This window comes from Lepidochelys olivacea (assembly GCF_965140295.1).
Source record: "Lepidochelys olivacea isolate rLepOli2 genome assembly, chromosome: 2".
NCBI lineage: Eukaryota > Metazoa > Chordata > Testudines > Cheloniidae > Lepidochelys > Lepidochelys olivacea.
The window spans coordinates 59,326,755-59,339,314 of record NC_140412.1 but is presented as its reverse complement, the minus strand read 5'-3'; the positions used below and the strand labels follow the sequence as shown (position 1 = coordinate 59,339,314).

General features: G+C 46.7%; 1 protein-coding gene across 4 annotated transcripts in view; it reads right to left on the bottom strand.

Moving 5' to 3' along the window:
* The window catches only part of EYA1 (EYA transcriptional coactivator and phosphatase 1), a 231,549-nt gene that overhangs the window by 12,841 nt on the left and 206,148 nt on the right, over positions 1-12,560 (bottom strand). For all 4 annotated transcript variants that reach the window (XM_084620524.1, XM_084620525.1, XM_084620526.1 and 1 more), the window contains one exon: positions 4,459-4,580. In XM_084620524.1, the coding sequence (XP_084476650.1) occupies positions 4,459-4,580 (122 nt within the window). The remainder of the gene's footprint in view (positions 1-4,458; positions 4,581-12,560) is intronic.

Below are 12,560 nucleotides of genomic sequence, written 5' to 3'. Positions count from 1 at the left end.
AGTCTGTATTCGCAAAAAGAAAAGGAGTACTTGTGGCACCTTAGAGACTAACCAATTTATTTGAGCATAAGCTTTCGGGAGCTACAGCTCACTTCATCGGATGCATACTGTGGAAAGTGTAGAAGATCTTTTTATATAAACACAAAGCATGAAAAAATACCTCCTCCCACCCTACTCTCCTGCTGGTAATAGCTTACCTAAAGTGACCACTCTCCTTACAATAAGAAAAGGAGTACTTGTGGCACCTTAGAGACTAACCAATTTATTTGAGCAATGCTCAAATAAATTGGTTAGTCTCTAAGGTGCCACAAGTACTCCTTTTCTTTTTGCGAATACAGACTAACACGGCTGTTACTCTGAAACCTCTCCTTACAATGAGTATGATAATCAAGGTGGGCCATTTCCAGCACAAATCCAGGGTTAAACAAGAACATCGGGGGGGGGGGGTAGGAAAAAAAAAGGGGAAATAGGTTACCTTGCATAATGACCCTTTACCCTCTGATCCCACTGAGAGTTACCAAAAGAAACTACAGCGTTTGCTCAAGAAACTCCCTGAAAAAGCACAAGATCAAATCCGCACAGACACACCCCTGGAACCCTGACCTGGGATATTCTATCTACTACCCAAGATCCATAAACCTGGAAATCCTGGGCGCCCCATCATCTCAGGCATTGGCATCCTGACAGCAGGATTGTCTGGCTATGTAGACTCCCTCCTCAGGCCCTATGCTACCAGCACTCCCAGCTACCTTCGAGACACCACTGACTTCCTGAGGAAACTACAATCCATCGGTGATCTTCCTGATAACACCATCCTGGCCACTATGGATGTAGAAGCCCTCTACACCAACATTCCACACAAAGATGGACTACAAGCCGTCAAGAACACTATCCCCGATAATGTCACGGCTAACCTGGTTGCTGAACTTTGTGACTTTGTCCTTACCCATAACTATTTTACATTTGGGAACAATGTATACCTTCAGATCAGCGGCACTGCTATGGGTACCCGCATGGCCCCACAGTATGTCAACATTTTTATGGCTGACTTAGAACAACGCTACCTCAGCTCTTGTCCCCTAACGCCCCTACTCTACTTGCACTATATTGATGACATCTTCATCATCTGGACCCATGGAAAAGAAGCCCTTGAGGAATTCCACCATGATTTCAACCATTTCCATCCCACCATCAACCTCAGCCTGGTCCAGTCCACACAAGAGATCCACTTCCTGGACACTACAGTGCTAATAAACGATGGTCACATAAACACCACCCTATACCGGAAACCTACTGACCGCTATTCCTACCTACATGCCTCCAGCTTTCACCCTGACCACACCACATGATCCATCGTCTACAGCCAAGCTCTGCGATACAACCACATTTGCTCCAACCCATCAGACAGAGACAAACACCTACAAGATCTCTACCAAGCATTCTTACAACTACAATACCCACCTGGGGAAGTGAAGAAACAGATTGATAGAGCCAGAAGAGTTCCCAGAAGTCATCTACTACAGGACAGGCCTAACAAAGAAAATAACAGAACGCCACTAGCCGTCACCTTCAGCCCCCAACTAAAACCCCTCCAACGCATTATTAAGGATCTACAACCTATCCTGAAGGATGACCCAACACTCTCACAAATCTTGGGAGACAGGCCAGTCCTTGCCTACAGACAGCCCCCCAACCTGAAGCAAATACTCACCAGAAACCACATACCACACAACAGAACCACTAACCCAGGAACCTATCCTTACAACAAAGCCCGTTGCCAACTGTGCCCACATATCTATTCAGGGGACACCATCACAGGGCCTAATAACATCAGCCACACTATCAGAGGCTTGTTCACCTGCACATCCACCAATGTGATATATGCCATCATGTGCCAGCAATGCCCCTCTGCCATGTACATTGGTCAAACTGGACAGTCTCTACGTAAAAGAATAAATGGACACAAATCAGACGTCAAGAATTATAACATTCATAAACCAGTCGGAGAACACTTCAATCTCTCTGGTCACGCGATTACAAACATGAAAGTTGCTATATTACAACAAAAAAACTTCAAATCCAGACTTTAGCGAGAAACTGTTGAATTGGAATTCATTTGCAAATTGGATACAATTAACTTAGGCTTGAATAGAGACTGGGAGTGGCTAAGTCATTATGCAAGGTAACCTATTTCCCCTTGTTTTTTCCTACCCCCGCCCCCAGATGTTCTTGTTAAACCCTGGATTTGTGCTGGAAATGGCCCACCTTGATTATCATACACATTGTAAGGAGAGTGGTCTCTTTAGACAAGCTATTACCAGCAGGAGAGTGAGTTTGTGTGTGTGGAGGGGGGTGGGGTGGTGAGAAAACCTGGATTTGTGCTGGAAATGGCCCAACTTGATTATCATACACATTGTAAGGAGAGTGATCACTTTAGATAAGCTATTACCAGCAGGAGAGTGGGGTGGGAGGAGGTATTTTTTCATGCTTTGTGTGTATATAGAAAGATCTTTTACACTTTCCACAGTATGCATCCGATGAAGTAAGCTGTAGCTCACGAAAGCTTATGCTCAAATAAATTGGTTAGTCTCTAAGGTGCCACAAGTACTCCTTTTCTTTTTGTGTCTATTCAGTCCATGATTTTTAGTGTCTAGCAAAGTTACAAATTTAAGCTCCCACGCTAGTTTTCTGAAAGTTTTGTGCAGGTTTCCTTTGAGAATAAGGACTGATAGGTCAGATATCACAGATAGGTCTGTGAAAAGTGTTCACCCACAGGTGATGTTGTGTTTTGTCTTTTATCATTTTCCTGTGTGAGTTCATTCAAGAGCGTAGTGACTGCCTGGTTTCACTCACATAGTTGTCATTGGGGCATTTAGTGCACTGGATGAGGTACACCACATGCTGTGATATGCATGTGTAGTACCCAAGGATATTGAGAGGTGTGTTATGGAGTATGTTGTTGATTGTAGCAGTGGAGATATGTCTCCAGGTCTTGCATCTGTTGTTCTGGCAGGGTCTGGTGCCGCTTTGGGGCTGATGCGTCCTGGTTCTATGGGGAGCTTGCTTCTGATAATGAACTTGGAGAGGTTGGAGGTTGTTTGAAGGCCAGAAGAATGGGTTCAGGAAATATTTCTTTCAGGATGGAGTATCCATTGAATATGGGTTGTACTTGTTTGAGGATACCTCAGATGGGTTCCCAGTATAGGATGGTAGGTGACAACTAGCTGCCTGTCCTCCTTCTCCTTTCTCTTCCCCTTATGATTGGAAAGGTGTCAACAGGTCACTTCACCTTGAATGGTCCCGTGAATATGTGTTAACTACTTATGCTAAACACTCTGTTCCACTTTGTATTTTGCTGTGACACTCCGTTTCCCAGGTCTGAAGAAAAGCTCTGTGTAAGCTTGAAAGCTTGTCTCTCTTACCAAAATAAGTTGGTCCAATAAAAGATATTAACTCCCCCACCTTGTGTCTCTAATATATGGTATTATGTACTTCTAGTTAACCAATCTGATATTCCTGTGTTTCACTGAGAAACAAATCTGCATAGACTTTGGCACAAATTTATTAATTTCAGTTTGAATAAACTTAAAATAATTAAATTCTGGAGGCAAACATTTTAGCTTCTGGTAAATTCTTTTGTCAATGGGCTCTGATGAAGACACCGAGCCCTGGAATTTCACCATATAAATTTTTAGTTTTGTCTAGATTTAGACTGAATGCTTTACACTTATGACTGAACTTTTGAATTTCTGTTTTAGAAGATAGCCCTTAAAGGTTACAGTTAATAGCATCTTGTCTGATTAACACATGGATACAGGAAAAAAACCAGTACAGTGAATCTCTATGAACTAAAAAATGAATTCATTTTGGACACACTGAAACTTAAAATCAAACATACAGAATAGTGACTTTCCTGATCTAAACTATTATGTAGTGTTGCAATGAGCTGTTAAAAAGCTATTGTAGTTCATCGCAGGAGTGGCTGCATTTCAGTTGTGGATGATGCAGTGCATTTTAGTGGTTATATAGTAGCTTAGGGCTCCAGTTCAGCAAAGGGTCTACCAAGCTTGCTGGAACAGGGCCTAAGTTTGTAAAATCATAGAATCACAGAACTGGAAGGTACCTCGATAGGTCCTCTAGTCCAGTCCCCTGCCCTCAAGGCAGGACTAAATATTATCTAGACCATCCCTGGTCTTTGTCCAGGTGTTTGTCCAACCTGCTCTTAAAAATCCCCAAGGATGGAGATTCCACAACCTCCCTAGGCAATTTAGTCCAGTGCTTAACCACCCTGACAGTTAGGTGCTGTAGGATCCCTCAGTATGAATGGTGTTTTACTGTAAGGTATGTTATTTATCATTAGTCCCTAGATGCTATTGTGATATGAATATACAGATACATATGGTTTTTCATTTAGAACTATGGCCTCAAATATTTCATCATGTTATTAAAAAACCTCACCTATTTTAGTTGCACTGTAAATATTTTCTATTGGAAATACAACCCCTAATCCATACAACAAGACTTTTGCCAGAGCTGGAATAAGTTGAGTAGTTGTTACTAGAATATTCACACAGTTTGTCCTGCAAGAAAACAAAAACAGACACCCTTAAATATACACATATATATATTAACACTAAAAAAAAAGGGAAAAATTAACCTTCCTCCATTCTCCCCACAACAAAACCTCACCATCATAGTCTCAAAGTACTTTAGAAAGGAAGGGAATCAGAAGAAAAAATTACTCACCTAGTGCTGTAACAATGGTTCTTCAAGATGTGTCTCCCTGTGGGTGCTCCACTGTAGGTGTGCTTGCATCCTTATACTGCTGATCAGAGAACTTTGGTAGCAGTGTCCATTATGCCCCACCACGAGGCTGTCTCTCCTCGTGCCCCTCCACAAGGCTATCCAGCATGTGCAGGCTAACCCCCCTCAGTTCCTTCTCTACTGCAGAGCCATTGACAAGAACTCCAAAGTAGAGGGGAGGCGGGTGGGTTGGGGAGCACCCATGGGGGACACATCTCGAAAGGTCATCATTATTGCGTAACTTCTTCTTCGAGTAGTGTCCCTATGGGTGCTCCTCTTTAGGTGACTTCCAAGCAATATCCCTACTGGAGGGCTGGGGCTTCAGAGTTGGGTCAGTTACAGATGACAGTACTGTGGAGCTAAAGATGGCATCGGAGGCAGGTCCCCAGTAATTGCTTGGTGTTCTGCAAAGGTGTAGACTGACGCCCAACATCAATACTCTACAGATTTCTGAGATAGGGACATTCTTGAAGAAGGCAACAGATGAGAATGGTCTTGTGCAGTGCATGCGAATAGTATCTGGAGGGGTCATGTTATGAATCTGATTACATTGTCTAATGCAGCCTGAGACCCACTTGGAGAGTCTCTGGATTGATATTGCTGAGCCCTTGGATCTTTTCATAATAGAGAGGAACAGCTTCGGGGACTTCCTGAAAGACTTCGTCCTATCCAGGTAAAAGGCTAGGGCCCGTCTGACATCTAGTGTGTGTAATATAGTCTCCTTGCTGTCACAGTGAGGCTTGGGGTAAAAAGTCAGAAGGTAAATCACTTGGTTTATATGGAACAGGGCAGTTACCTTGGGGATGAATTTTTGGTGCGGCCTGAGCGTAACCTTGTCCTGAAAGAATACCATGGAGGGTGATGTGCCATCAGAGCTGCTATTTCTCCTATCCTCCTAGTCGAGGTGATTGCTACCAGGAAGGCCATTTTCTTCAACAGGTACATAAGCAAACAGGTGGCCCTGGGTTCAAAGGGCGGTCTAGTTAGGCCTTTCAACACCAGGTTTAGGTCACATGTAGGTGTGGGGTGTCGGGATTGTGGAGAAAGGTTTATTATACCCCGGAGGAATCATTTAGTGGTTGGGTTTGATAGCATTATGAACATTTCTACTTGTTGGTGGAAGAGATAGTCCCGATTTTTTTTTTTAGAGTCAGTACATAATCTAAGATCTTTGGAAGGGTTGTGAATATCAGGGAGATTTGTTGGGAACTGCACCAAATCCGAAACCTGAACCACTTCTGCAGGTAAGTACAGCATGTTGAGGACTTTCTATTGTGTAGAAATACCTCTTGTACCTCCTTTGAGCAGCAGTTCTCTAAGCACTGGAACCATGAAGGAGCCAAGCCTTGAGGTGAAGAATGCCCAGGCTGGGATGTACAGTGTGTCATTTGTTCTGTGAGAGGAAGTATGGAGTGGATTGGAGAAAGACTGGTGGGCACATCACCCGATGTGACAGGTAAGGGTACCAAGACTGTCTCGACCAAGTGGGATCAATCAATACGACGTATGGGCCTTCCCTTTTTATTTTCAACAGGACTTTCTACAGTAGTCGGAATAGAGGAAAGGCATAAAAAAGGTCCCTGTCCCAGGGAAGAAGGAGAGCATCACCTAGGGAGTGTTGTCCTATCCCTGCTCTGGAGCAGGAGTGTGGACATTTCTTGTTCAAGTGATTAGCGACCAGATCTGTGGTCAGTGTACCCCAGCATCTAAATAGGTCATAAAGTTCTGCTGGGTTTATTTCCATTCATGGTTGTGAGGGAACTTGCAACTTAGGATGTCTTCTATAGAGTTTTGTGTGCCCAGAAGGTAATCTGCTGATACCGTAATGTAGTGGAGATGCACCAGTTAGTTCCATAGCCTTATCGCTTCTGAGCAGAGGGTGGGCAACCTGGCTCCTCTTTGTCAATTTATGTAATACATGCATGCTATGTTGTCTATTAGGACTTTGGTGTGTGATCAGTGGGAGAAAACGAGTGCAGACATTTCTGAATGCCCTGAGCTCGAGGAGCTTGATGTACAAGGATATCTCCATGGATGACCACTTGCCTTGTGTTGTAAGGCCATTTAGATGTGTGCCTCATCCTATAAGGGATGCGTCGGTGGTGAGAAGCAACAATGGGGAAATTTTCACAAAAGGAATCCCTTTGCAAACATCTGCTGGGTCCTTTCACCAATCCAGGGATATATTGACTTTGGCAAGCTGTGATGCACATCGCATAACCACCGCAGCGGAGCTGGACTGGGTCACAGTGTTGGCTGCATTGAAGGCAGTCTGTAGCACTGTTTGGGCTACCAGTTGTCCTTCCTCGATGATAGCTTTGAACTGGTTGTGCTGTGACTCTGGAAACTGATCAATAAAGTTGTCAGGTTTCCAATAGTTGATGTAGATGTATTTCATTGTTAAGGCTTGACAATTAGCTATTCGAAAATGTAGTGTGACCGAGGAATAGGCCTTCCTCCCAAAGAGGTCCAAGTGCTTCCAATCCCTATCAGATATCATTTGGTGCTCATAGCCCCGGGAGTTTACTGCATCCACAGCTATTGAGTTTGGGGGAGAGGGGAAGAAAAGAAATTCCATCCCCTTAACTGGTATGTAATATTTTTTATCAGCCTGTTTACAAGTAGGTGTCACTGATGCTGGGGTCTGCCATATGGTTTTTTCAAGGTCCTGTCAAGCCTCCTTGATGGGGAAGGCTATTTTAGAGGCCGAGGAAGAGTGTAATATGTCACGGAGTTTGTGATGGGTGTCCTTGACTTCTTCCAACCCTTTTTCCCAAGTACTGGAAAAGCCGGAAATCATCAGCTAAGCACAGTGGCAGGGACATGAATGCTTCATCTGGGGAGGAAGAGGATGAGATGTTGTTGGTCCTTGGAGTCACATTTTCCTCAATTCCGCCCTCCTGCTCTCAGCAATCTCCTCTGGGAGTTCCAAGGTTCTAGATGCCGTAGCCGAGGGGAAATGTCTTGGGGGGTACGAGCAAGGCTGGGAGCTCAAGAAGAATGGGGCAATATGTAGCCCAGGGATCCCAGTACAGCCACTGAGGCAGTATACTCTCGGAGCCTCTTGGCAGTGGGCACAATAGGGAGCATGGGAATAGTGGGAAACTGTCTCCTCTGGCTCACTGACTCCTCACTCAAAAGAGGGGGTGCATGGCAGGGTACTGGAGAAGACTCCTACACTAGGGGGAGATGCTGTGCCAAGGTCCCGGTGCCAAGAAGAGGAGAGTCTGGTATGCTAGATACCCGGAGGTCTCTTGAGTGCCGAAATGCTAGTGGAGCTGACTGACCCAGTGCCATTGGTGGTACAGAGCGTGTCGGGGATCTTGCCCATACAGACCGATGATGGTGCCAAAGGAACATCATATACCGGCAGCATCTTCTTACTGGAATGCCGTTTGCTCCTATCTTTGTCAGTTGGTTCTGTTGACTCAGTGCCAGTGCCCATTAGGTCCTTAGGCCTGTCAATGGTATCTGACACTCCTGATCTTTGTGAGCTGGGACTGTCTCGGTGCCAATGGTACTGAGTGTGCTGGAGATCTTTTGTGGCTAGCTCGGAGCTCACTCTGGTGACCCACAGCTCTCTTTTTGAATGACTTTACAAGAGGGGTCTGTGGCTGATTTCTTTGACCCATCCTTGGATGTTGAGGGCTGTGGGGAAGACTCACATCTGCCAGGTGACTCTTGGTGAGGGTTTAGGGAGGGCTAGATGGCTGCCTCCATGAAGATGATCTTCTGTCTCAACTCTCTGTCCTTGTGAGACCTGGGTCTGAGTTGCTGGCAGACACCACACTTCTGTGTGATGTGGCCTTCCCCGAGGCAGTGTACGCTGCGCGAGTGCTTGTCTGCCACAGGGATGGCCTCTTTGTAGGAGAGGCACTTCTTGAAGTCTGGTGAACTAGACCATTGGGGAAGGGGCCCCCAATGAAAAAGGGGGGGGAATAAAGTCTTTTTTTTTATATTGGGGGTAGAGAAAATAAAAGAGACTACAGCTAAGACTAAGGACACTAACAAACTAGAAACACTAAAGAAATTAACGATCACAAACAGACTGCTAATGGTCCCATCTCTAGCCAGGGGCAGTTGACAAGGAACTGAGGAGGGTTAGATCATGTGGCAGGGCATGATGAGAGACAGTGCATGTGTGGGCCTAATGTACACAGCTGCCAATGTTCGCCAACCAGCAGTGCAGGGACACAAGCTACTGTGGAGCAGTCCTAGGGACACTACTTGAAGAATTATCCCCATTTTACAGGTGTAGAAATTGAGACACAGAAATGTCACGTGCACATAGCAGGACATTTGCTGAAGAGGGAAAAGAACTCAAATCTCCTGACTCACAGACCATGTACACCATGCAGTATCTCCTAAACCATAGGCATTACAGGCAGATTGTTAACGCTACCTATTATTAAGGTTGCACAACACTTCCCATTATAAGACCCTATTTTCAGTTGCTTAGAACTTTGTCAAATTTAACTATTCAGGATGAAAATTTCCATGTCTGCCTCAGGTTTTTTTTATTTTATTTTTGAAAATTTCAGCCAGAAGAGTTCAGTTGTTTCTGAGAATGAGGCAAGGAAAAAATACTATGTTTTTTACTGTGAAAAATTTCCTAGTTCTCTTTGGAAAGTTCTAGTGCCCCCATACTTCGGAGCACAGCCAGAGAGCAGGGCTATTAGAGGGGCCGAGTGCAGGGCTGCAAGGATTAGGGATGCCTTGAGGCTGAAAGCCACCAGTAATGTCTGGTGCCCTGCCTGGGAGTGAAGTGCAGTGGTTCCAATGTTAGTAGGAGCAGGGATTTGAAATTTGGCAAGGGAGCGGAACCTTTATGTCAGGGATGTGCCTTTTACCATCATCATGAAAACTCAGCCACATTTGGCCAAGTCATAAACCTCAGAATAAAATCACAGTTCACGCATGCTCAGAAGAGACTTGCTAGAGTTTAAAAGATAAAACCTCAGAAGATTCCGTCCTTATTGAGCATGCTCTAGTCTCTCACAGCTCCTAATGATGACCAGACTGCACAGGTATCATCTGCACAGAGCCACTGAAGATGCTCCATCCCCTCATAGTTCCTGTGTGTGATTGGAATGTGCACACACCATCCCCACAGGGTGACTGAGCATGCTTCCTCCAGCCCAGAGCTACAGAGGTGAAGCTGGACTTTTCCTATAATGGCTGCTCTGGGCTGGTGTGGACCCAGGCACTAGAACTGAGAGTATGGAGCCTGTCTCTCCTGTGCTCTTAATGACCACCCATCCCAGTTCTGGCACCCAGGAAGTGTGGAGGAAGAAGCCATCCAATTCAAAAACCAAGAGGAGAAGGGCCAGACTTAGGGCTCTGAGACGCAGTGTTGGAGAAGTATATTGGGACAGGGAGTCCAGGGGATGAAGACTGGAATTGGAGGCTGGCAGAGGGCAGAAACTGGGACTGGGAACCCGGGATGCAGACTGGGACTGGATAGGAAAGGAGACTAGGTCTGGGAGCTGGGGAGAGTAATGGGGTGGGAGTTAAGGGAGACGGAGGGTAGGGGGGAACAGGGATAGGATGCAGAACTGGAGTGTGTGTGGGGGGGGAGAATGGGAATGGAGAGGAGACAGCTCTGATAAGGGGCCACATTACAGGGGAGAACTGGGACTGAATGGAGAGAGAGACTGGGCCAAGGAGCCAGAGGAGATGAGGACAATGAAGCCCAGGGAAGGAGACTGGGTGCAAATGGGGATGGGAAATGTGGGTGGGTGGTGACTGGAGACCATGGAGCTGGGAAATGAGAACGAGAGAGACAGAGACAGAGAGGTCAGGGAGTGGGGGAGGGAACTGGCACTGGCTGGGCAAGGAGATTGGCAACAAGGAGTTAGGAAGGTGAGTGGAGGGGACTGGGAACAGCTGGACAAGGAGACAGGAAGCAGGCTAAGTGGGGAGGCAGTCTGGGAGTCTGGAGGGATAAGGCAAGGACTTACAGGGCAAGAAGCCTGGGATCAGCGGCCTGAAGAATGAAAACTGGGACTAAAGGTGAAGAGAATGGAACTGGGATGAGGAGCCAGAAGTACGGTACAGACAGGCTGGGGCAGGGACAGATTGGAAGGGTTAAGGTAGAAGGGGTGAAGATTGGGGTGGGTATGGGGAGGAGAGCGTATCCACGACAGCATAATCCTTTCTAGAGCCTGGAATGGAACCACACACCCCTGAGTTTCACCATTCTGCTGCTTTCAGCAAATATCTGTGAAGCCCACTGGCAAAGCAACCCACCTGCATCTAGTGCTGATCCACAGAGAGGATGACCTACTCCTGCTACAGTTACTCCATCAGCTAAAGTGACAGAGGTCTTTTGTGGTAGATGTAAGGGTTCCAACCCTTCTGACCACCCACGTGGCCATTAATAAGATGCCACACGATGAAACTTCTGTTTTTTTCTAATTTGCTTTTTTAAAAACTTAGAAAGTACTCACAAAAGTCTACATTAAAACAACATTATTAATTGCAATTCAAGCACTGAACAGTTGGGAAATGTCAGAATTAAGGTTCCCTTAATTTGGCCCCCTTGTGTGTATGCATTAGGATGCAGTTTTTAATTACATGATCATATACAGTAAAAGCTGTTTTATCCAGCATACTGGGGATATGGGGGGTGTCGGTAAATGAAAAATGCCAGTTAACTAAGAGGGAGGGAGTTTGGGTGTGGGAGAGGGTGCGGGGCAGGGGGTTGGGGCGTGGGAGGGGTGCGAGGTGTGGGCTCTGGGCGGGAGTTTGGGTGCGGAAGGGAGCTCAGGGCAGGGGGTTGGGGCATGGGAGGAGACTTGGGATCCGGGGGGGGGCGCCGGATCCGGGGAGGGGGGGGCGCTCACCTCGGGCGGCTCCCCGCAAGCAGCGACCTGTCCCATCTGCTCCTAGGCAGAGGTACAGCAGGTGGCTCTGCACACTGTCTCCACCTGCAGGTGCCGCCCCTGCATCTCCCATTGGCCGTGGTTCCTGGCCAATGGGAGCTGCAGAGCCAGAACTCAGGGCGGGACAGAAGCAGTGCACAGAGCCGCCTGCCATTCCTCTGCCTAGGAGCAGCAGGGACAGGTTGCCGCTTGTGGGGAGCCGCCCGAGGTGAGCCCCCTCCCGCACCCAAACTCCCTTCCAGAGCCCACACCCCAACCCCGCACTCCAAACCCCTCGTGGCCATTCCTCTGCCTAGGAGCAGCAGCGACATGTCTTCTGGGGAGCCACATGGAGTCAGGTAGGGAGCCTGCTGGCCCCACCCCAACCAGGACTATAAACTGGACTTTCTATGGAGATTAGAAATGCCGGTTTATAGAGCTTTCTGGTTGGTACAGGGCTGGATAACACAGCTTTTACTGTACTCTTTTTTTTCCCCACAGGACCCTTGCCTCAGGACAGACCTGCTCTGGGGGCACTTTGTGGGGAAGGAAACTGTTTTCTGTAAGACCCTCGCCTCATCTCTTGCAGAGATTGGAAGATCTGTAGTGAACAAGGCAGGGGACTTCTGGAAGAGAACAGCTAGTCTCATAATTAAGATAGCTGAATGTTGCCCTGGAGAACTGGATTCTATCCCTGCATCTGCCACAGAGGTCTTTTGTGTTTCTGGTTACATCTTTTAAACCAAACTTTGCACAGGGGTTGGTCGCTAATTGTGTATTCCTTTGTTTCTTGATGCTTGACTTGAGACTCTTGGTCTGATTTGCAGAAAGGCTGAGCGCTCATGGCTGCAACTGAAGTCAATGAGATCTGTTCTTTGAATATATGAAAAGCTA